We start from the raw sequence: 24,544 nt of genomic DNA, 5'->3' as shown, positions 1-24,544 counted from the left end.
CAAACTCTTCGAGCCCAGTCCGGTGCCACAAGAATGACTTGGGCCCAGTCGCGTCTGACCTTCTTCAGAACTCTGGGCAGAAGTGGCATAGGCAGAAAGGCGTACAATAGACCGCAACTCCACTCACAACAAAAAGTGTCTCCGAGCGAGTGCCGTCTTGGAAACTCCAATGCGCAGAACTGCTGACATTGCGCTTTCTCTTTGGTGGCGAATAGATCTAACCAAGGTTCTTTCCACTGCTGAAAGAGACCTTGCTCCACCTCCGAGTGAAGACGCCATTCGTGATCCGACATGCACCTGCGGCTGAGTTCGTCCGCCCTGGCGTTCAGGGTACCTGCCAGGTGTTCAACCACCAAGGAAATGCCTTGACGTTCCAGCCACGTCCAGAGACGTAGAGCCTCCTGACATAGGGTCCACGACCCCACCCCGCCCTGCTTGTTGCAGTACCACATGGCCGTGGTGTTGTCAGTGGACACCTGCACTACTCCCCCCCTGACAGAGCGAAGGAACTCTTTCAGTGCAAGTAGAATCGCCCTGAGCTCCAAAAGGTTGATATGGAGCTTGGACTCCGCCGGAGACCAGAGGCCTCTGATCTCCGCCTTTCCCATGTGGCCTCCCCATCCCAGGAGGGACGTGTCCGTCACTACTGCGTGCTCCGGTTGGGGAAGGGAGAGGGAGAGGGATCTGCCGATGACCCAACGCTGGTTCGTGAGCCACCACTGCAAGTCCTGTGCAGTGCCCTCCAAGATCTGGACTTAGTCGGACAGGTCTCCCAGATGCTGCATCTACTGGAACTTCAGGTCCCACTGCAGACCCCGCATATGCCATCTGGCATGATATATCAGCAGGATGCAGGAGGCCCTGAGGCCCAGCAGCCTCAGGGTCTTCCTGACCGAAACCCATGACTAGGGCCGAAAGATCGGAATTATAGCCTGAATGTTCCGGACTCGCTGTTCGGGAGGATAAACCCGAAACTGCGCCGTATCCAGAACCGCTCCGATGAAGAGGAGCTTCTGAGAGGGAATCAGTTGCGACTTCGGCATGTTGATGGAAAACCCCATAAAATGCAGGAGGTCGGCCGTAGTCTGGAGGTGGGAGACGACTGCCTGGGGAGAGCCCGCCTTCAACAGCCAGTCATCGAGATAGGGGAAGACTGAAACCCCTGATCTGTGCAGATGAGCTGCGACCACCGCCATCTCTTTCGTGAACACCCGAGGGTCTCTGGTAAAGCCGAAAGGGAGCACGGTGAACTGAAAGTGCTCGTGGCCCACCGTGAACCGTAGGTAACGCCGGTGGACTGGCAGGATGGGGATGTGAAAATAAGCATCCTACAAGTCCAATGCTACCAGCCAGTCTTGCGGGTCTAGGGCAGACAAGACCTGAGCAAGCGTGAGCATCTTGAACTTCTCCTTCCGGAGGAAGCGATTGACGTTCCGTAGGTATAAGATAGGGCGTAGACCTTTGTCCTTCTTTGGAACCAAGAAGTAGTGGGAGTAACAACCACGACCTACTTCTGGCTTCGGAACACGCTCGATGGCCCCCTTGGCCAAGAGGGCCGCAACTTCCTGCTGGAGAAGTGCCAAGTGATCCCCCGACATGCGGTGGTGCTGAGGTGGCATGGCTAGAGGGGTAGACTCGAAGGGGAGGGAGTAGCCCCTTCGGACTATCTGCAGAACCCACCTGTCCGAAGTGATGGTGCTCCAGTGGGGGAGGTGATGGTGAATCCTGTCGCCCACTGGTGTCTGGTGGGCCTGAAACACCGCAATAGGAAGGTTTTGTGGCGGCGGTGGTGGATTGACCTGTCCGCTGTCCTCAGGACCCACCACGTCGGGTCCCACGTCCGCGGCTGCGCTGAGACTGCGGCTGCGCAGGCCTGCGGGCCTGAAAAGAACGCGATTGGGCGCCTCGACCCTGACCTCGAAAGGAGCGAAAAGTGGACCCCGAGGGAGTGCATGTGGTGGCGAGACCCAAGGACTGGGCCGTAGCCCGAGAGTCCTTAAAGCGTTCCAGGGTGCTATCCGCCTGGTCACCAAAGAGGTGTGTGCCATCAAACGGCATGTCAAACAAAGTGTTCTGAACATCCCCGGAGAAGCCAGTTGTTCTTAGCCAAGCGTAACGGCGGAGCGCCACCGTTGAGGAAAGTGCTGTGCCGAGTGAATCGGCCGTGTCAAGGCCACAACGTATAGTGACTTTAGCAGTATCTCTCCCCTCGGTAATGGCCTGGGAGAGCACCGCCCGAGCTTCCACAGGGCACTGAGGCAGCACCTGTGCCACCGTATCCCACACAGAATGTGAATAGCGGCCCAACAGGCACGCAGTATTCACCGCCCGCAACCCGGAACTGGCAGTAGTTCCAGTTTCTTAGATTCCTTGTCCGGAGGGGCAGAAGGGAATGCGCTCGGCAAGGCAGAGGCCTGGACAACCAGACTGAGGCGAAGGGTGTAGTGTTACAAAGCTGGGGTCGCCGGGCGATGACGGCGCGCCACACCTTTATCCACAGGAGCCCCTGTGTTGGGTTTGTTCCAGGTACTCAACAGGACGTCAGTCAGTAAGTAAGTAAGTGTGTCGTTGAAGGGCAGCAGCGGCTCCGCAGAAGAGGACGCTGGCTGCAGTACCTTAGTCAGGAGATTGGTCTTGATAGATACAGAAGGGAGCTCGAGGTTAAAAGCCTCAGCAGCCCTACGCAATACCACAGAAAAAGTCCCAACCTCCTCCATAGGCACGGAAGAGGGGGGGGGGGGGGGGGGGGGGGGAGTGTACCAGGATGTGGAGAGAAATCCAGATCCACTGGACCTTCCGTATCACCTTCCCATTCTGGCTCATCCTCGCATTGAGCTACGAGAGGGTCCTCAGACCCCTCCCAGTACTCTCCTTCGTCCACCGGTTGTTGAAGGTGCCCGGGGGAATGGGATAAACTCTCCACTCAGAAACAGAACCGGGGGGTAATAGACCAATCCCGGTTTTGCGCAGTATGACGCCGCATCCGGCGCCGGAGGAGAGGCCGGAGCTGGAGGCGCCGTAGGGTATCGTGCCGGCGTAGCCGGGGCCAAGGGCGGCGAAACGGGGGCATAACCACAGTCTGGCACTGCATCCGGAGCCGGAGGAGAGGCCGGAGCTGGTGAGCCATAGGGTATCGTGCCGGCGTAGCCGGGGCCAAGGGTGGCAGCACGGGGGCATAAACACCCAACGGGCCCACAGGGCCCGAAGGCGCTCCGGAGGGACCCGATGGGCCAAACAAATGGCTCGTGGCCGACAGGAAAGCCTGTATTTTGTCTAGAGTCGCGTGCGGGCCTGGAAAGGGTGGGTAGGACGCAGGCAACAACGGAGGCACCATCGGAGCCGCGGGGGGAGTGACCGCCCTCCACCACGTCCCGCGACCGGTGAGGGGTAGACTAAGAGCGACGTCGCTTCTTCAACTTTTTATGGCGCCGTGACTTACCTATCCCCGAGTCAGACGAGCGATGGTGACGGCTCCTCGACCTCCCACGTGAGCTCCCGCACAGCATTCTGCGCCTTGGCCCGACAATCAGGGCATGCCTCAGGGTCATGGACGTGCCCCAAGCAGAAGAGACAAGTCATGCAGGTCCGCTACCGACATGTTCCGACGGCAGGTCCTGCAGGACTTAAACCTGGGCATCCCTACTGCACCAGGAGTCGAGTACTCGACAAGACAAGAGAAACAGGATCTCTGAAACCAAGTTAAAATATTAACTAGGGGTACCGCTCTCTCTCGGATCTGCGCTTGCTGGCGTGGTAAAAGAAAGAACTGACGCCAGCGTGTGTGGGCGTGTCTAAGTAGCTCCGCGAACGTGATCTCGGCGGCTACGACGCCACCAACGTACGCAGAGCCGCACGATGACGCCTACCGACGCACAGGGGTACTGCTGACGAAAACTTTCCGGATCCAGTCTGACGCCTGGGGAAATTCTAAGGTAAGGAATATATAACTAAAGGGTCTCTTTCAGATATCTGGCTTTTCAATTAACCAACCTCCTACGGGGAGGGCTAGGCACACACATACACCTGCTTAACACTAGGGTATCCTTGCAGGTGATAGTGCGCTTTACAAATATACAGAACATCACAGGACGCAGCTTTGTCTCTCAGCTGGCCTGGACACCTGTGAATGCATCAGCAAAGTTATTGGCACTAGTGTTGCACTCAGAACGAATGCCTTGATGTGATCAACCGGGTTTTCTGGTGACGCGCAAGCATAACCAATGGACATGCCCTTCGAACGCTCCAGGCTTTTTGGAGAAAAGGTCAATTTGAGTGGGTTTCAGAGTTGGAAAAGTGTACTAATTGTGTTACTTTCTCATTCCAAAGAAGGATGGAGGCCTCTGACCTATTTTGGACTTTTACCCACTGAATGCTTTTCTGAGAAAGAATAGGTTCAAAATGTCAACTGGCTCGGGTCATTTCAGCTATGGACCCAGGAGACTGGATGGTGTGCTGGACTTGTGGGACACAGTTCCATATACCCATACTGCAAATATCCTTTAGAAGAACAAGTTAATTACCTTAAGTAAAACTCTTTCTGTGGACATTCTAGCTAAGCTCAGAGTCTTCACTGCCCTCGCATCTCCTTGCTCTGTGAAATTACCTCTTTGACATCTGAAAAGGTCCCAAGTTAGACATTCAGCACACTGCGCCAAACAAATTGTTCTATGTTCCTGCCATATTAGATGTGAACTCTCATACGTTCTCCTCAGTCAAGGAGGAAGGTCATCATGTAATGGAATCTACAAAGCCAAGGTCATTAAATTGTGCCAGTCTGCTCTCAGCCATCATCAGAGCTACCTAGAAGGTAAACGAACACACTGGCTGAAGAATTTTTTTTTTCTGAAAGCATCAAATCTAGAGTGCTGGCTGGACATGAATTTGGCTTGACCTTGCTTCTTGAAGCTTGAACAATCAGACTCTGCTGTTGGGTGCCTAGTTAGAAAGTCCAGATTACCGGGAATTGACTGACTATTGGTTATGAGCAAGGCTTAAACCATGAGGCCAGAAACTCATCAAGGACCTCATTAAATGGCAATAACGGCTCAGATGAAGATGGCTCTCGTTAAAGAATCTCAGTAAACACTCTTGTTGTTGTCTCTATAGTGGGCAACTGTAATTCTCGTTCTTCAGCTGCCCTCTGAACCACTATTTATCTATGTTTCAGGGAATGCAGAGGCAAGTCAGCAGATAGATCTAAGGTAAATGATCATAGATCAGTCTTTCGGATTCAGTGACTCCAAGAAAATGCGGTGTGGTTTATTTGATGAAGTTGTGCTGGCCACTGACCTACGATTGAAAATAGAACAAATATGAGATGTCGCTATTGGAGAGGTTGACTGTGTTAGGCTAGGGGAGAGCAGAGCACAAACTGTCAACCCTGGTCTGTTAAAAATCTGGATACCATGGTGGAAGGGAGCGAGTGTCCGAGTTGGACCAATTTTGAAAATAACCCTTGCAGCCAAACAATGTGCAGTCTGACCTATATTTTACAAGAAGTGTACGTCTGTAGTTTAAAGTAGAAAATGTGAAGCTGCTTAACTAAGGACACCAAAAATGTGCCTTCTTGGGTCCGGATACAGGTCCTAACGTGTATATGCAGAAAGAGACAATAAATTAAATAACCTTGGAGTCTACGGATGAGGTTATCCTACAGGGGAAAGCTTAGTTGGACTGTTTTCGAAATACTCAGATTGCTATGGCTTTCTTTACAAATTTGAGGAAAAAGAACAAAAGTGTCTGACAAAAAGCTAAAAATGTTCATGTAAGGTATACTTGCCTTTTGTACTAGTTTCACAGTGGGTCTTGGTGAAAGGGAGGGTAACTCAGTGGATCTGAGTACAAAAATCAAAACAATATATATAACCACAAACCTAAGGTGAAATGGTATTCCCATGCACAAAATAATTAGTTTAGAGAGCTAAGGAACGTGTTCGAAATTTCCAAATGTAAGATTCCAGAGTGTGTTTAAGGAGCTACTGGGCTATGGTGACTGGAAGGGGGCACTGTAAAGATTTCAAAAGAAGGCTCTTTACAGCTTGTCTTCAAAGTCAAAACCGCATCAAGTCGAACTACAGATTCTGGGAATGGACTAGAACCCACAGAAGGTCCCCAGTGGAACAAACTTTAGTGACCTATGCATTATGACCTGCTAGCCAAGATTTTCAAGCTACAGATACCAGCAGGATGACCAGGAACATCAATTCCTTTAAGATTGTTTGGCATGCGATACCAATATCTGCAAAGCCTTTGCAACTTAGTCACAGAGTGTGTGGAAGTTGTATGTGTCCTACTGTTGGTGGGTTTTCTCAGCTGTGCAAGTGATCAGTGCGTCACTAGAGATCTCCGATGCATTCTGCACCACAGCCTTATTGAGCAGTCCAACAAGTGAAGCATTTCTAGCTGCTTTTTGCCACACAAGATCCACATTTTTTCATTTGTGTCAAGTAGAACCTGTGAAAGGATTTAAATGATGCGTGTCTCAAGTTTCTTTGGGTGCCCATGTTTTCCTCTGGGGAAGATTGTGCTCCTACTGGTCGTAGGAAAAGACACACAATTGTTTTTTTCCCCTGAAAAATCACTTTGGAAAACTCAAACTGCCCAATTTGTCATATCCTGGGACACAAGCGTGACCATGCATTACATGCCATCATGACTAGCCAGGTAGGATGCTATCCACTAGTGAGATGGCCGACTGGTGAGGAGCTTGTAAGGGGAGCTCCGCTGGCTAGGGATCGAAAATGACCAAATATCCCTAATAGCCTCCAGCCATGCCCAGATACCTCAACCAGGGAGCATTGTGAGTTCCTGCCGCATCCGCAATTAACTATCAAGGACTCAGAGTACGGCAATCTACAACAACGGATTGATCTGAACATCTCACTCTCTTGCAGGGTCGTAGTCACAGTGTGGAAGATCTGCACGGAACCGGAGCAGCGCTGGACGTCGCTGGGACAGGATCTCTCCTTTCAGGTCAGGATCTCTCCTTTCGGGGCCAGCGGAGCAAGTCAAGTGGAAGAAAGGAGGTCGCGAGCCACATAGAGCCACCAACACCAGGGTGTTTTTCGCCAGACGCCTCTCCGACCGAGACGCGGCCCCAAGCCGACCAAGGCTTCTCCCGCGACACCGTGGTGTGAAGAAGAGGCAGATACGAAGCAAATTTGAGGCAGGCATGCTGTCTCCCACACCTCCTCCTCTTGTCGGGGGTTAGGCAGCAAAACAGCTTTCCTGTCTGCATGGCCCTCACACGTTCGGGCAAGCAAGCAAGCCCACAAACAAAACAATGGTCTCGGAGGCTGCGGAGACCAGCCCCTGATGCTAATACCCAATGTACAGCGAGCTGAACTACTTCAGTGAGAGGAAAAAGACCCTTTAGGGTTCCTCACCCAGTCAAAACGGGCCCCACTTCAGCCTCAAGCTCATGAAGGATGTTGGCACAACTCGAAGAATTGTGGGAGGATCAATTTGGTTTATTTTTCATTTCTGCCAGGAATCTGCTTGCCGGTTGGTCGCACCCCTGTATACTCAGAAATTCTCCTGCATTCCGACTGGCTCCGGGTGGCATTGCAGGGAACCCATTTTGGAATTCTTAACGAGGCCTTACACCAGATCCCCTCTGCAGGCAAAATGGCACTCATTCTCACACTAATAGAAATAGGACCAATCACTCCACACTGAATAAGACTGAAAGAGACAGAAGACTTCAGCTCACAATTCATCTCAGAAAGGAAGGAATGACCAATTACATCATATTGCATATAGAGAGGGACATAGGACCGTCCCATTCATAGAAAGAGCGATAGGGCCACCTCTCAGAGCTCAAGATATCCTCTGAAAATCAGGAGGCCATCTTGGACTGACCCCATTGTCATTGGGAATGGGTTATTTCCGAGCAGAAAAAGACCACATCAAACGGCATTCAAGCTCCCATGTTCACAGGGGAGAGTCTTACCTAGCAAAACCAAAGGGGATGATGGACGGAGTGTTGAACATTGAAAGCACTCGCCCCCAGTCAACTATTCTGGGTTTAATCCATCATCATTCTTTAGCTCACTCCACCACCGCAGTTCAGACATGGCCATTTGCAAATCAGTCTGACCTTGTGCCTCATGGGAACAGTCCAGCCTGAACTGCCAAGCCATGTCTTCCCGGGACCGGAAACAAGCAGCCTGTGACCGGTTTCTGGCTAATTAGCCGTCATTAGCCAGGCTAGCTTGAATCCAGTGGCAAAGTGAGCAAGGGACCCACGTCTGGGCACACCCTGCCAACTTAGGGCAAACAAAGCAAAACCAAAGGGGATGATGGACGGAGTGTTGAACATTGCAAGCACTCGCCCCCAGTCAACTGATCTGGGTTTAATCCATCATCATTCTTTAGCTGACTCTGCCACCCCAGTTCAGACATGGCCATATGCAAATCAGTCTGACCCTGTGCCTCATGGGAACAGTCCGCCCGAACTGCCAAGCCATGTCTTCCCTAGACCGGAAACAAGCATCCTGGGACCGGTTTCTGGCTAAACAGCAGTCATCAGCCAGGCTAGCTTGAATATGGAAGAAAATGGGGGTGAGTGCTTGCAATGTTCAACACTCCGTCCATCATCCTCTTTGGTTTTGCTTTGTTCGCCCTAAGTTGGCAGGGTATGCCCCGACGTGGGTCCCTTGCTCACTTTGCCACTGGATTCAAGCTAGCCTGGCTGATGACGGCTGATTAGCCAGAAACCGGTCCCAGGATGCTCGTTTCCGGTCCAGGGAAGACATGGCTTGGCACAGTTGGAAGGATTCTTTCTTTGATGCCACACAAAGCACAAAATGAGAAATATTTGTGTTTTAGTTCCCGGGCATAACAAAACAGTGCACCAGAATGGACTAAAAAGTCAATAGTATTCTTTATTATCTGTGACGATTGTAAAGATGCTTTCAGCATACCCTCTAACAAGTGGCAAGAATCTCTTACAGGAAAGCACTTCAGCTCAGGTATCGATTTTGACACGTCATCATACAACTCTTTCATATACATAGCTGAATCACTGCAAATACAAACAATATCAAACCAATCTTTGTTGAACTTGGAAAGAACCCTTTTGCAGCAGTGTTCCAATTGACACTGCCTGCGTTCCATGTTTTCCAAAACTCTGGTGTCATGTTTTTACCACTATCCCAGATGTTTAGTGATAACACTCTTTTCAGATATACTGGTCACTGTACCTTGCCTTGAATGTTTAAAGCCTAAGGTGTTGGCAATTCATCCATTATCAATACTGACTCACTAGAAACTGGGGGCTGATGTATGAAGGGTGTTTACCCATTCTCTGTGGGTAAATGTGATGGCACATATTGGAAAAAGGTTCTTATGAAACCACCCATTTTACCTATCAGTGGAAGAATCAAACACAGTCAAAATATCAAATGATTTTGGCATTTCCTGATTCTTTACAGTTTATAAAATAATTAAACAAGACCTAAAACATGCTTCTAAACCCTGCATCTTTGGACCAAAGGCCGCAAAACTGAAAAAAAAAAAAACAATATTTTAGTGACATCCATAAACAACAAATCCACACTCAAGCAGAACAATGTTAGCTCAGTCTTTCTGGCTGCTTTATAATTTAAAGTTACACTGTATTGGCCCCTTCAGGAAGAAAAAAAATGACCTGTTCACTTTCCTATTCATTCTTTGTATGTCATTTAGTTTGTGCCTGTGCAGGTGTTTTTTCAGTGTTTATATGTTTACACTGGTGAGTGCTATTTCCCTTTCGGTGGGGTTTTATCAGTTATTATAGGTTTAAACCTAAAACCTGACAGCCTATTTATAACTAATGACATCATTTTTTTACACAAAGAGAAGAGGCCAATAGAGGAAAGCTTTTTGCACCCGAATCTCCGTTTCCTCGTCCAGGAAAACAGCACATGGTCTCAAGATCTCTATCATCCCCGCGCCAGTCCACAGAGCCGCAGCAACAATCACCATTTATCATAATTGGATTATCCTCATGAAATCAGACCGCAATCTAATGTTAGATAACATCTTTCTGCTTATCAAGGATAAAGTCCTCAGACCCTTAACCCCTCCCCAGGCACCCCTATTCCCATAACACCCCCCAATTCCACTCCTGAATCCCCTTCAAGGCATTCACCTATTACGAGCCAATCTTTTTATACTCCCATCCCTGCGCCAGCAGCCACCCTAGGAAATGTGAAGCAACCCCTTACCCCTACGTCACCCAACCAACATCTATTTCTCAACCAAGTACCATCTCTTACATTAGGCCACCTAACATCAGGAATACTCCCATATCCCTAATCCCGCCGCTCACCCACCTGTTACATACATCACCACCTTTGGCTACTTCACCCCCCCCCCCTTCTCCGCATAGCCGTACAGGTAGATCTCACTACGCAGACTTAGAGCACTGTTACCCTCCAAGCACCATCCCAAGTCCATCCACCCCACCCCACCCCCCAGACTACAACAAGTTAAAGATGACCTCCAAATGCTGCGGGCCTGATTTTTCATCAACCTACGATTAGACAACATTCTGAACATGTGAATAGGTACCTACACAGTAACAGCCACCCGTACCAGTTGCAATTACGTTCTCCAAATCATCCGCTCCCAAGATGGAGAACTGCTCCCTACCCCAATGCCACAACCCGACCGATCCGAAGGAAGAATCCTCTATTGTCCAATGATATACACTCCCTTCTCCTCTCTTACGATCCCCCCATCCCAGCCAGAACACAGAGTACTCAAACAATCTGAACAAACACTGCTCAAACCAAACCATCCACTCCCATACACACAGAGCCCATAATCACAAAACTAAAGGTATAACCTTGGAGAATCTTTCACAAATCCCGCTGATACAGGAACCTCCAACCATCACCACCAAGCCACGTCTCAAATGTATATTACTAAACTGCAGATCAGCTTCAAAACATGCAGCTGACATAGCTGATCTTATATTCACTTATGAACCTGACCTCCTAATTTTGATCGAAACATGGTTAAGTGAGTCGTCCACGCCCATTCTCGACATACCGGTTCCCCCCTACCACGACATCACAAGATTATACAGACCCGATAGACCAGTAGACGGCACTGCCTGCATTTACCGGAACAGTCTCTCAGTGAACCGAGCACATTCACCAGCTTTATCTTCATGTGAATACCTCTGTTTAGATATCACAAGTAATAACAAACCAGTCTGTTCACTGCACACATTCTACCATCCCCCAGGTGACAACCTCACCTTCATCGAACAATTCATGGATATAGTGACTACAAATACTGGACAACAAAATACCCAAATATTCCTTGGAGATTGCAATCTCCATTGGAATGATCTTATCGACCCTGCAGTAAATAGCCTCAAAACATTCCTCTTGGACCTTGATCTTATCCAAATCTGCGACAGCCCCACACATGACAAAGGCTCAATCCTTGAATTGGTTATTACCAATGCTGAGGCCATTCAGTTTGACACTATCCTCCCCTGTAATTGGTCTGATCATCATCACATCACTTTCTTCATCAAGGAATCAGTAAAAGTACGCTCAGCACAACCTATGAGACCTAAAATATGGAAGAGGAACCTAAAAAACGCCAACACGATCCTACCCACAATTGCCAGTGTCAACCTCCTGCTCCCCCCTGAAGACTTATCTGATGTTCAAGATTTGACAAACCACTACTTTAACTCTATAACCACAATTTTAGACACAACTGCTCCATTACAACTGAAGAGGCTCTCCACAAAAGACTCAAAACTCTGGTATGACGGTAGACTCGATAAGGACAGACGAGCCCCAAGACTAGCGGAACGGTGATGGAGACCATCAACAACCCCTGACCACCTCAATCTGCTCTGAGCCACCAGAAACTCCTACTATAGTAAGATCAGACATTCAAAAAAATCAGTTAGACCGAGCCAAGAATTGACCCCAAAAACTATTTGAGCTAGTCAAAACTCAATGTATTGACTTATCAACAGCTAGACAATGCGCACCACTTAGCTGCGAAGAATTTGCCTCCTTCTTTACGAAGAAGATGGAAGATTTGAAGAAGGACCTACTTAATGACTTAGTAGCTCAGACTGACACTCAGAAGGACACGTCATTGCCCACTCCAGTAACCCCAATCACTTTCACATCTAAGTTTGCCCTCAAAAATAACACTGCATGGTCCTCCACAACTTTCAGTGAACAAGTAATACTAAAATCGTTCACGTTCTTGAACCCCTCCAACCACTTCCCAGACCCTCCTCCCGCTAATTATCTAAAAGACTTCATACCGCTGCTACTGCCAATTTGGAGAAAGATTATCAATGCCTCTCTATTCCAAGGAACCATTCCTGATATTCTTAAATCGGGGCAAGTGTCACCCATCCTAAAAACGCCTACAGCGGACCCCACAGACTTAAATAATTTCCGCCCAATTTCCAACATCCCAACTCTGGCCAAACTGCTAGGAAAATGTGTACTCACCCAGTTGGACAATCACATCGCCAACAACAACCTGCTCAATCAATACCAAGCTGGCTTCCGTGCAGGACATAGTACTGAATTGGCTATGACCCACATAGTAGACGACACACTAAAAATCCTAGACCAGAAAGAAGCATACCTGCTAATCCTACTTGACTTATCCTCAGATTATGACACACTCAAACATGATAATCTCCTAGACCGTTTGAAATACAGAATGGGTTTATTAGGGTCAGTACTAAATTGTGTCACCTGTTTCCTCCAAAATGTATTCCAAAGTTTCAAGGTCCATCAATCCCTGTGCATGGCCGTCCCAGTCATATTACGAGTCCCACAGGGCTCTTCCCTCTCACCTACACTGTTCAACCTATTCATGGAGCCATTCACTGATATCCTCAGCTCATCAAATATCCATTATCGCATGTACGCACATGAGAAGCAACTATATTTAAAGATAAAATCTCTCGAGGACATCAAATCTCTCAATCGAACGCTACAATAAACTCATTCTTGGCTGACCGAAAGCCACCTCAAGCTAAACTAAATTCCTACTAATCGCCCCACCTAACCAATCATCCATCACAAAATCGCTGAGAGGTACTCTGGACAGAAATCTAAACATGCAGAAACACATCAGCGCCACAGCAAAAGGAGCAAACTTTCAGATTAACACCTTAAGAAAATGAAAACCTTCCCCCCCGCAAAGGACTTCAAACTAGCAGTCCAAGCACTAGTAATCCCAAGATAAGAATATGGTAGTGCAACCCTCTGTGGACTCCGCAGATCTACAATGGACCCTCTAAGAGCTTAAATCAACTCAGCAGCCAGGCTCATCACAGGTTCCAAAAGAAATTGCCACATTTCCCCCAACCTTAAAGCTCTCAACTGGCTATCTTTTGAAGCAAGAATTCAATTAAACAAATCGCCTGCATGACTCACAAAGCCATACATCACAACACTCGGAGGTATCTGGCTCAGAAACTCGTGCTCTCATGCGGCAACAGATCCTTCAGGAGCGCCAGTAATCTTTTTCTGAAACCTCAAAGATTTGCCAAAAGAAATCATATAATCACGTCTTCTCTGGAATCACTCCACGAATTTGGAATGTACTACCAACAGAAACCAGACTGAATCCCTCTACTGCTTCTTTAAAAGAAGAAGTTACATTTCTTCCCATGACTAAATACACATGATCGTTGTTTTTCTAGCTCTCATAGCGGCTACCTGTATTGTAGGAAATTACTTTGACATACAGTGTTCTTTTGTTCTACTATCTTCCTTGTAAAGCACTCGGATACCTACAAGGGTCATGTGCGCGCTATATAAAACTTTCAAAATAAATAAAATAAATACTGGACCAGACTGAGTATAATATGAGCATGAGCACACATTCTAACACATGGGCTTAAGAGTAGAGAATAAGTCTGAATATATAAATTCCAACACGTGCTGGCATGAGTGATAATGGATCAGACGAAGAGTAGTTATGGACATATATTCTAGTCTGTGCTGCCACAAGGGATATTGCCCTAAACACACTTGTTCGAAATCTTTTAGATATTCTTACTTGGAATGTTTTTGTTTGAGGCTGGGGTCTGTTTGGTTTGAATCAGTTAGTTACTGCTGTGATGGATGAAGGATGGCGCATTTATATTTGAGAATAAACTGAGTCTTCTGTCTTGGATTAAGGAGTTCGGATTTTATACCTGCATGCCACTTAAGGATCAGATAAGGTATATACGATTGAACCAGTGCAGGGTAATTTTGCTCCAAGCAACTGGTAAAAACACACACTTTTTGCACCAAAGTATTGAAATGCTGATGCAAAATTGTCCTACTAGTGCACATGTATGTAAGCCGGACAAAGTGTACCTAAAAGCAAAATAAGATGGTAGAGGATTTTTCAATTGGTGCCGTTCCTCCTATTGGGATTAAGATCAATCAATGGATTCCACTGATATAACCCTTATTCTAAAGTAATTCACACCTACCCAAACAGAACAGTGGCAAAGAAAAAAGGCTTTACTTGTAACTGAAAGAATCTTCTGGAGCACTCAATTACTCTCCAGAAGACAAACTCTATTACTACTCCTTGCACTCATTCATCTTTTCATTCACCCACTGACCCATTCTTGCATTCATCCATGCATAATACCACATACAAAAGCAAACTCACAAATTAACAATTTAGGGTCACTTTTAGTAATGAGCCAAACATTTTCTTTTTTGTCAATGCTTGTTTTGCTACAATTTCAGTTGTGCCCTCAGTCAATTGTGAATGTATGTGTCCCATTCCTTCAGAAAGCCCCCCTTTACTTTCCCTACACCTATGTTATCCTTCCTCTTAATTCCCATCCTTTCTTCCTTTCCTTAACTTCTCTCTCACACATGCCTCTTCTCCTCAGGATTTCCTTCCTCCTCTTATTAAATAATGCTAATTTTCCCTCTCCTCTTATTTTCCATCTCTATCTCATGCTCAAATCCTACCTAGGTCTTTGTTTACAACTTCTTATACTCCACCTCTTTTCTGGGACTAAGCACAGTACATATGAGAAAAGACTACAGGACTCCTATTCCAAAGAATTATAATTTCTGGACTAAGTATTTTTCTATAACAGTTGCAACAGCTATCAACTACCATCAGTGACAATAAACAAATCACTAAAATGTACTGCTCTTACCTGTGCTCCACAAAGGCATCAACAAGTTCCTGCCGTAGACAGCAAAGCTTGTGTCGGTGCTGCTTAGGAAAGCCCATTTTCTGGCACTCCTCTGGCATTGCTTCTCCTTCCATGGGCAAAAAATTCATGTCTGGGGGAAAAGTGCGAAGCAAGTCCAGGATGTAATGGCGACCATCATTTCCAATGATACCCTTACATTCCACAGAGGAGCAAAGCTCCACCTCCTCATCCTTCTCATTCAGCACTTTATGTTTCTGTATCTTAAGTGGTCTGCTTGTCTTCTCCAACAGTTCTAAATATTTGGGATGGGAGACAACTGTTTTCCCAAAGTCTATTGACCCATAAATGACGCTTTGTTCCTGCTCACGCTCCAGAATTCCAGGAATGATGGACTGGGCTGTTACTCTGTACCCTCTGTAATCCACAACGACTGTGCCCAGGGTGTACAGTCCGTCGACGTCCACTGCACTGTAGGTACGTACCCCATTCAGGTCATTTGTGGGGGCCACAAATGCAGCATTGTCCCCTCCAAAGTCTTTGTAGTGGTCGCGGACATCAAATCCCAGGCTGAAGAAGATGTTGTTCCAGATATACATCTGCATTTTGGTTTCCTCACTAGGATTAATTGCCATTACATTGCCATCAATGACGGCCATAGCACCTCTCGTAGCAGCAGCTGTGAAATCGCTGTGCACCTATGGAGGGGGATAAATGATTTACTTTACTGTGGGTGTTTTTACAGACTACCTTTTTATGTTCTAGTGTTCTTTACTCTTTCAACATGAAAGATAATAGTTCCAAAATTGGTAATTGCATCTTCTGAACAATACTTTTACAGACAATACTTTTACAGACATTCATCAACTAAACAGGACTGCAAACCATAAATGCAAATAAAAATATAATCCCCCTACAGGTTATTTGTAAGAAATATTTAGACCAGTAAAGCAAGCTCTGCCGCAAATGTGTTTTTTGACCATTTTTTGACCATAGCTTTCCTTATTTATTTTTTTAAAGAAAGTCAAAACATATGGAAAAGATTACAGCCAATCCTTAGGTGCTGGGCAGATAACTTTGAAAGCACATCCCTTCGGTGGGAGAACAGACTATACCATTACCTTGAAAATTGCTCGTTCACGAAGGAGTCTTTCAGGCAGGTTTTTACGCGGGAGTTCCCTGGTGGTCTGCAGTTCCTCATTCCAGTCCCGAGTCTGAAAAAAAATTGTATCGTTGGCAAAAGGGTCAATGTAAGTTCCTCATGATTATATGAAGTGAAGACAAAAAATTAAGCATACATATGAACTGACCACAAAAATATTTGATGTGTTATAACACTATAAATATCAAGAAGTTCCTCTTTTTGAACTGACTGTTACTCAAAGTATTGACTTCAAAGATAAACCTCCCGTATTCAAAGTTGTGACCTGCAGGAGTCACAGATGCCAGCAAGGGGGGGGGGGGGCAAATGATGCAGCATTTAACTCTGATCATTTATTTATTTGTAACAGTAATGAACGAGTTACTTACCTTCGGTAACAATGTATCTGGTAGGGACATTGTCTAGCCGCAGATTCCTTAACTTAGAATATCCCCAGGCATCAGACTGGATCCGGAAAACTTTTCCTGCAGCAGCACCTCTGCGTGCCGGGAGGTGCGGTGCCATCTGGCTCCGCGCTGACGTTGTCCACGGACATGACATCAGTGGAGCCATATATGCCCCTCCCGGCGCACTGATGTCAGTTTTCATCAGAGAAACTTTTCCGTGTTAAAACGCGGAGCTAGTACCAAAAAACTGAGAATGTGGGAACAATGTGCAAATATGATGAAAAAATTGAAGAAATTGACAGGCGAGACAGAGCAGAGCTCAGAAAAGCCACCATGCAAAAGCGAAAATGCAATCAATGTGAAAGGAAGACAAGGATGATGAAAACAGGCTGGCAGACATTAGAATGCTGCATCCAGAAAGGAAAAATGCGAAGTTGAACCAGTGTGGAACCGAGGAGTAAAGCAAGTACACCATAAGACGTCACCAGAAAGAGACGTCCCTACTCAAAAAAAAAAAACAGAAACGTACAGAACCACAGTTCTGAAGTAAAATGGCGCAGGGGTGGGAAAGACCCCAAGGCAATGGAGAAGGGGAGAGAGGGAAGGTGGGAAAAATCCAGAAACGGATGCCACACTGTATAATTCAGGCTGGTGGTTTGGAAGAACACATGATGTATGAACACACCACATACTCCTGAGAAGGGGCGGAATGGAGTAGAGAAACAGAATGAAGCAGTTTGTGTTAGAGTGAAGAGAGTACGACACTGTTGAAAAGGGTAAGTCACTGTAAGGGAGGAGAGTATAGAATGCCCCAACCTGAAAAGGTCCTCGCAGAACGGGGAGGACGGGCGGGCGTTAAGGAATCTTCGGCTAGAAAATTTCTCTACCAGATACATCGTTACCGAAGGTAAATAATTCATTCATCTGATAGAGACGTCAAGCCACAGAATCCTAAACTTAGAATAGATACCGAAGCCATACCCACAGAGGAGGCGGGTCTGCGACTGAATCCCATGAAGTTCCAGAAAGAACTTAGTGGTCCATAAGGTGAGTTAACACCATAATGAGGACGGAGCGCAGGTAACCACCAGAGCATGACGCTCTAAAGGGAGCAGAAGCAGTGGGAGGCAAAGGCAATAGAAGCGGTCACGAACAGCAGGAAAGAACCCATTTATGGAAAGTGGGTTGAGAGAAAGAAGCCCAGAGCCAGAATGGCTTTTGCGAAGTGAAAGTTAATGACTTGAAAGAAGGAGATGAACCCACCCAAAGTGGTAAAGATCTCCAGGATCTGAAGTGGCGACAGAAGCCTAAACAAGTACCGGTCGACCAAGAAAACAGTGTGAAAGTACACTGAGGAACCTGAACCCGCAAAGGCACGTGGGACAGCAGAGTCAATAGGTTGTCCCTTACCCATAAAGCGCCAGCGCCAGCATGGAGAAGAAACCATATCCCACATATGGCGAGTTTTATAGAAGGAAGCGATGGTAGCCAAGTCGTGAGAGACGGCAGCCGGTTGGACAGAGACCTCGCATACTGGCCTAATATGCACAACAGCGAAAAGGAGCTCCGTGGAAACCGGCACCAATAAGACCGGAGCGACATAAGTGGCAAAATGCCAATTTATGGCGCAAGATGCAGCTGGCACGAAAGTAGAAGACACGCCAGGACCAGGCGATGGTGCCATAATATGTGAAGGCAGATTACAAGCACTGGGGCGTTACCAACCAGAGCAAAGACAGGAAGGAACCCAAGCACATTGTGTGGACACTGGAGCCATACGAAGGACGCAAGGACTTCGTGTAGGGTAGTAGAGCAGCCCAGAGGCACCCAACTGCAAGAAGGCAGCAGTCCAATAAGGGCACCAGGAAGCCGGACACCTTAAGAACTGGTGGAATAGTAGACCGGAGAAGGACCCACGGACACTGTGTGGAGGAGAGAGCTTGCACGAAGCCGTCGGGTAACAGCACCAATGGTAGCCAGCGCAGGAGGGAAAACGTTGAAACAATGAAAACTTGACCCAACAAGAGTCCCCCGCAAGACAGAGTGGGAGAAAAACGAGGCACAACCCTGGCAAAAGAGAGGCCAGACGTAAAGGTCCCCGAATCGAAGGAGCGAACATTCAAGGAAAAGACACCCCTCGGAGAGTGCACAGCATGAACCCAAGCAAAGCTTGGAAATCCCCATACGGAAAAAGCAGGGATTAAGGACACTGCTATAGGATAAGCTGCTACCAAAAGCAGGGATTAGTACCATGTATGACAGACAACCTCTGCTAAACCAGTAGCTTGGAGGACCAACCAGAAGGTGCAGGTGCACCAATAAGGAACATTAAGCAGGCTGCATAGCGGCAATAAGAAACAGGCCGCATAGCGGCAAACAGGGTGCCGTTTGCAAAAGAACAGTCACAACCAGGTGGTGCACCAGACGTGCGAGATAGACACTACAAGGCATGGGACCCACGCCAGATCCCGATGCCATACAGACAGACCAACCCAACTTGCAATAAGGCAAGTTATACGAAGAGTCAAGGGACTTCGAGCAGGACCTCTGCGCAGAGACTCAATAGGAGCGTACCAAGTCAACGGCAGAACTGAATGCCATCAAATACCCCACATAGGGTAAGGCAAACCAGTATGGGTGTCCTCTTAAGCTAAGCACACAGTCAGAGGACTGAAAAGATAGGAAGCAGCAAACCGGCTGCGCCAAACGAACTGAGAAATGGCTAACCAGCCATGAACAGTAGCCAGTCCCGAAACCCAACCTATGCATCAGAGCGGGTCCCGGAAAATAATGCAGAGAACACGGCAACAAGAGTTAACCCAAGCCGGACAAAAGACGGGAGACCGCCGAATCTGCATGGCGGTCAAAAAGATCCACTCGGAAGTGATCCCGAATAGGATCAGGGAAGCGACTTTCACGCAGCCAAGCATGGCGACGTAAAGCGACCCTTGACCCTGCCACCAGGCAGGGCGTTCCCCTCACCGCCACACAGCCCCCCTGTGTGCCCGCTGCTGCTGCCGTTAACAACTAGGTTTGTGCCACCGTTTTTGATTGTGACTGCTCTGTATATTTCTTGCTTCTGCTGCCTTGCCCCCTTTTGCTTGTGTCTCCTCTGGGCCCCATTTTATCTCCTGTCTCTCGTTCTGCCCGTGTCCCATTGCCTTCTTTGACCCCCCCGCTCCCTCCTCCGTGGTAGAGAGAGCTGTTAACAACTAGGTTTGTGCCACCGTTTTTGATTATTTTTGGTTGTGACCGCTCTGTATATTTCTCGTTTCTGCTGCCTAGCCCCCTTTTGCATGCGTCTCCTCTGTGCCCCATTTTTCTCATGTCCCCCCGTTCTGCCTGCGTCCCATTGCCTTCTGTAACCCCCACCCGCTCCTGCTCCCCCTCCGTGGTTCCAGCCGCTGCGTCCCCGCCCACCTGCACTCCCATTTGCCACCCCGCTCCCTCCTCCCAGCTGCTCCTCCCTCCCACACCCCTCATATGGAAGCCGCGCAGCAGTAGAGGGAGCGACCCTTGACCTTGCCACCAGGCTGGTCGCTCCCCTCACCGCCACACAGCCCCCCTGTATGCCCGCTGCTGCTGCCGTTAACAACTAGGTTTGTGCCACCGTTTTTGATTGTTTTTGGTTGTGACCGCTCTGTATATTTCTTGCTTCTGCTGCCTTGCCCCCTTTTGCTTGTGTCTCCTCTGGGCCCCATTTCATCCCCACTCCGTGGGTCCCGCCGCTGCGTCTCCTGCGGCCCCGCCCACCTGCACTCCCATTTGCCACCCCGCTCCCGCCTCCCAGCTGCTCCTCCCTCCAACACCCCTCATATGGAGGCCACCTATGGCAAGCCAGTCTGCGCCTGTCCGCGGCTGGACTGCGCCCAGGGCCAGGACCCCTGGCCCCCGCGAATCCCAGTCTGTTGGTCCGGTCCCTGGGGGTGATTTTGTAGCCATCCGGAATGGCTATGGCAACGTCGGGCGCCGATGAGCTGTTCATCCGGGTCTCCGTCAGGAAGGCGATGTCTGGGGAGGATAAGTCAAGCAGGTACCAGAGTTCGATGGCGTGCCTGTGGACGGAGCGGGTGTTGAGCAGTATGCATCTGAGGTGGTTGTGGCCTACCGTGGAGGGGGGGACAGTATGTGCTGGTGTACGCTGGCTGGTGAAGCTGCAGTTTCGGCAGGTGAAGGGTCCATGGGTGTGCTTCGGGGTGGCCTGGAAGCAGGTGGTAGATCGGCCGGCGTTGAGTGCGTGGAGGAGGTTGGCGTCGTAGTGGCGTCTGACGTTGTGGTGCTCGTGCGGACCAGGGGGTCTGGCGCTGGGCGCGGTCCAGGCGGGAGCAGGGTTAGTGACGGTATCGGGGTGGAAGGGGCTGCAGGGGCAGCAGCGGTGGGAAACCGGGCAGAGGAGGACGAGGAGGACAAAAAACAGGGGGGAGGAATAAGGAATACGCAGAGTAAACAAATTAAGCAGGCACAGTACAAGCAAACAGGCGCAATGAAAATTACGAGTGAGACTCAACAAATTAAGCACCTGCTGCCTGGCCGCCCCGAAGCGCACCCAAGGACCCTTCTCCTGTCGGAACTGCAAACACGCCGTCGAACTCTGGGACCTACTCGACATCAACGCCTCAGACGTCGCCTTCCTGACGGAGACCTGGCTGAACCCTTCTTCGGCACCCGACATCGCCATAGCCATCCCGGAAGGCTACAAGATCACCCGCAAGGACCAAACCAATGGAGTGGATAGAAACACTCTCAAAATCTCGACAGACTCCGACGACACCCTCAGCACCGCTGAACACCTGCACTTCCAGATCCACACCGACCCCAACACCACCCTCAGAGGCACCCTCATCTACAGACCCCCCAGACCCTGGCCGCAGTTCAGAGACTCCATCGCCGACGTCATCAGCACTCACGCCCTCGCCTCCACAGACTACATCCTCCTCAGAGACCTGAACTTTCACCTCGAGAACAACAACGACTCCAACTCCGCCACCTTGATCGACAACCTCGGACTCAGACAACTCGTCACAACACCCACCCACTCCGCCGGCCACACACTGGACCCCATCTTCTCAGCAAGCTCCCACGTCTTCTTCAACCGCACCACCGAACTCCACTGGACCGACCACCGCTGCATCCACTTCACCATCCGGAAACCCACCACACACCATCTTACCCAGCAGACACCTCGCCGCAGCTGGAGCAAAGTCACCGAGGACCAGCTAACCACCGCCCTCGCCCAAAGCCCACCCACAGACCCGACCGACCCAGACGCCGCAGCCTGCAACCTCAGACAATGGATCGACGACTGCGCTAATACCCTCGCCCCGCTCAAGAAACCCCCCCAACACCCCCACCAGCAAGAGAGCCAGCTGGTTCACCCAAGAACTCCAGGCCTCCAAGCGAACCTGCCGAAAACTCGGAAAAACCTAGATCCGTGAACGAACACCGGAAAGCTACACAGCCCACAAGAACGCCACCCGTAGACACCACCACCTCATCAGATCCGCCAAAAGGACCTTCTTCAAAGACCGCCTAGACAACAGCAAAGAGCTCTTCAGCATCGTGAAGGAACTCTCCAACCCCACCTCCAACACCAACGACATCCCACCATCACAAGACCTGTGTGACTCGCTGGCCACCTTCTTCCATCGCAAGATCACAGACATCAACGACAGCTTCAACGCCGTCACCCCCCCGGCAACCGCCAAGACTCCTGCTCCCACGACGACCACCACCCGTACCAACCGCCTGCTCGCCTGGACAAACATCAACGACAACACCATCAAGATCATGAACACCATCCACTCCGGATCCCCGGAAGCCCCTGCCCACACCACATCTTTAACAAAGCCAGCAGCACCATCGCACCCCATCTCCGGAAAACCATCAACATCTCCTTCGAGACAGCGACCTTCCCGGAGAGCTGGAAGCACGCAGAGGTCAACGCCTTACTCAAGAAACCCAAGGCGGACCCCAAGGAACTCAAGAACTTCCGACCCATCTCCCTGCTCACGTTCCCGGCGAAGGTCATCGAAAAGGCCGTCAACAAACAACTGACCAGCTTCCTCGAAGAAAACAACATCCTGGACCCATCCCAGTCCAGGTTCCGCAGCAACCACAGCACTGAAACTGCCCTCATCGCCGCCACCGATGACATTAGAACCCTGCTTGACAATGGAGAAACCACAGCCCTCATCCTCCTGGACCGGTCAGCCGCCTTCGACACGGTCTGCCACCACACACTAAGAACACGCCTCAACGACACCGGAATCCAAGAGAAGGCCTTGGACTGGACCACCTCTTTTCTATCAGGCAGAACTCCGAGCATCCACCGAGATCATCTTCGGCGTACCCCAAGGCTCATCCCTCAGCCCTACGTTGTTCAACGTCTACATGGCACTGCTCGCCCACGTCGCACAACCTCAACATCATCTCATATGCCGACGACACCCAGCTGATCCTCTCCCTCACCAAAGACTCCCACATCGCCAAAACCAGCCTCCACGAAGGAATGAAGGCCGTCGCCGACTGGATGAGAAACAGCCGACTGAAGCTGAACTCGGACAAGACTGAGTTCCTCATCCTCGGACCCACCCCCTCGGCCTGGGACGACTCCTGGTGGCCGGCCACACTAGGAGCACCCCCTACACCCACCGACCAGGCACGCAACCTAGGGGTCATCCTCGACTCCACCCTCTCCATGATGAAGCAGGTCAACGTCCTGCTTCAACACCTCCTCCTCCTGCTTCAACACCCTCCGCATGCTTCGCAGGATCTACAAATTGATCCCCACCGAAACCAGGAGGACGGTCACCCAAGCCCACGTCAGCAGCAGACTAGACTACGGCAACGCACTCTATGCAGGAGCCCCAGCCAAACTCCTGAAACGGCTCCAACGCATCCAGAATGCCTCCGCACGCCTGATCCTCGACATACCTCGCCGCAGCCACATCACACCCCACCTAAGAGACCTACACTGGCTCATCAACAAGGGGATAACCTTCAAGCTCCTCACCCACGCACACAAGGCACTCCACAACACCGGACCAGCGTATCTCAACAGCCAACTCAGCCTCTACACCCCCACCCGCCAGCTCCGATCCGCAGACCACGCTCTCGCCACCGTCCCCCGCATCCGAAGAGTGACCTCCGGCGGCAGATCATTCTCCTACCTCGCCACCAAGACATGGAACACCCTCCCCATCCGCCTACGGCAGACCAAATACCTTCTGACCTTCAGAAAACTTCTCAAGACCTGGCTCTTCGAACAGTAGCAGCATCTCCTGGTGCCGGGCAGTGCCTATGGGCAATAGCCCGATCAACCGGGTCACCCGAAGAGGGTCTGGACCAAGTGCCATGCAGGGTGTCAACTAGTGAGTCCCCAAAGGGCAGCAAAGGTTCTACCTCAATAGGCTCGAAATGGAGTAGATCCAATAAAGGGTCAGAAAGTAGAGGCACCACAGGAGGCTGTAGGCCAAGCACAGCAGCCGCCCCATGAATAGCTCGCGCAAAGGCAGCACTAGACTCAGTTGCCATCCGAGTAGGTGATGACAAATGGTCAGTAGGAGACGGTTGAAGGCTAAGTCTACCACTGGACATGAGGAGTGGCGAAGGCAGAGACTGACCCGCAGGCCAGGCTACACAAGGAACTTGCACCCCGACCCCTTGATCAGGGGAGTCCACAGAAGGAGGCGTAAATGAGAGCAGAGGCGTCAACGGAGGCCGCAGGGGACTACAGCTGCCCGAGGAGTCGGGGGGGGGGATCAACCACTAAGGGAAGCTGGCTAGATGCCGGAACCGACGTCGATGGGCGCCGTAGTGGAGTCACCGGGATGCAGA

General features: G+C 49.7%; 1 protein-coding gene across 4 annotated transcripts in view; it reads right to left on the bottom strand.

Annotated features, from left to right (window-relative positions):
- The window catches only part of CLUH (CLUH binding protein of NUMT mRNA), a 398,416-nt gene that overhangs the window by 159,339 nt on the left and 214,533 nt on the right, over nt 1–24,544 (bottom strand). For all 4 annotated transcript variants that reach the window (XM_085649931.1, XM_085649930.1, XM_085649928.1 and 1 more), the window contains exons 9-10: nt 16,282–16,374; nt 15,164–15,858 (exon numbers count right to left, since the gene is read on the bottom strand). In XM_085649931.1, the coding sequence (XP_085506057.1) occupies nt 15,164–15,858; nt 16,282–16,374 (788 nt within the window). The remainder of the gene's footprint in view (nt 1–15,163; nt 15,859–16,281; nt 16,375–24,544) is intronic.

Source organism: Triturus cristatus, chromosome 3_2 (genome assembly GCF_964204655.1).
Source record: "Triturus cristatus chromosome 3_2, aTriCri1.1, whole genome shotgun sequence".
In the NCBI taxonomy this organism is placed as follows: domain Eukaryota; kingdom Metazoa; phylum Chordata; class Amphibia; order Caudata; family Salamandridae; genus Triturus; species Triturus cristatus.
This window is presented reverse-complemented; position numbering and strand designations above follow the sequence as displayed.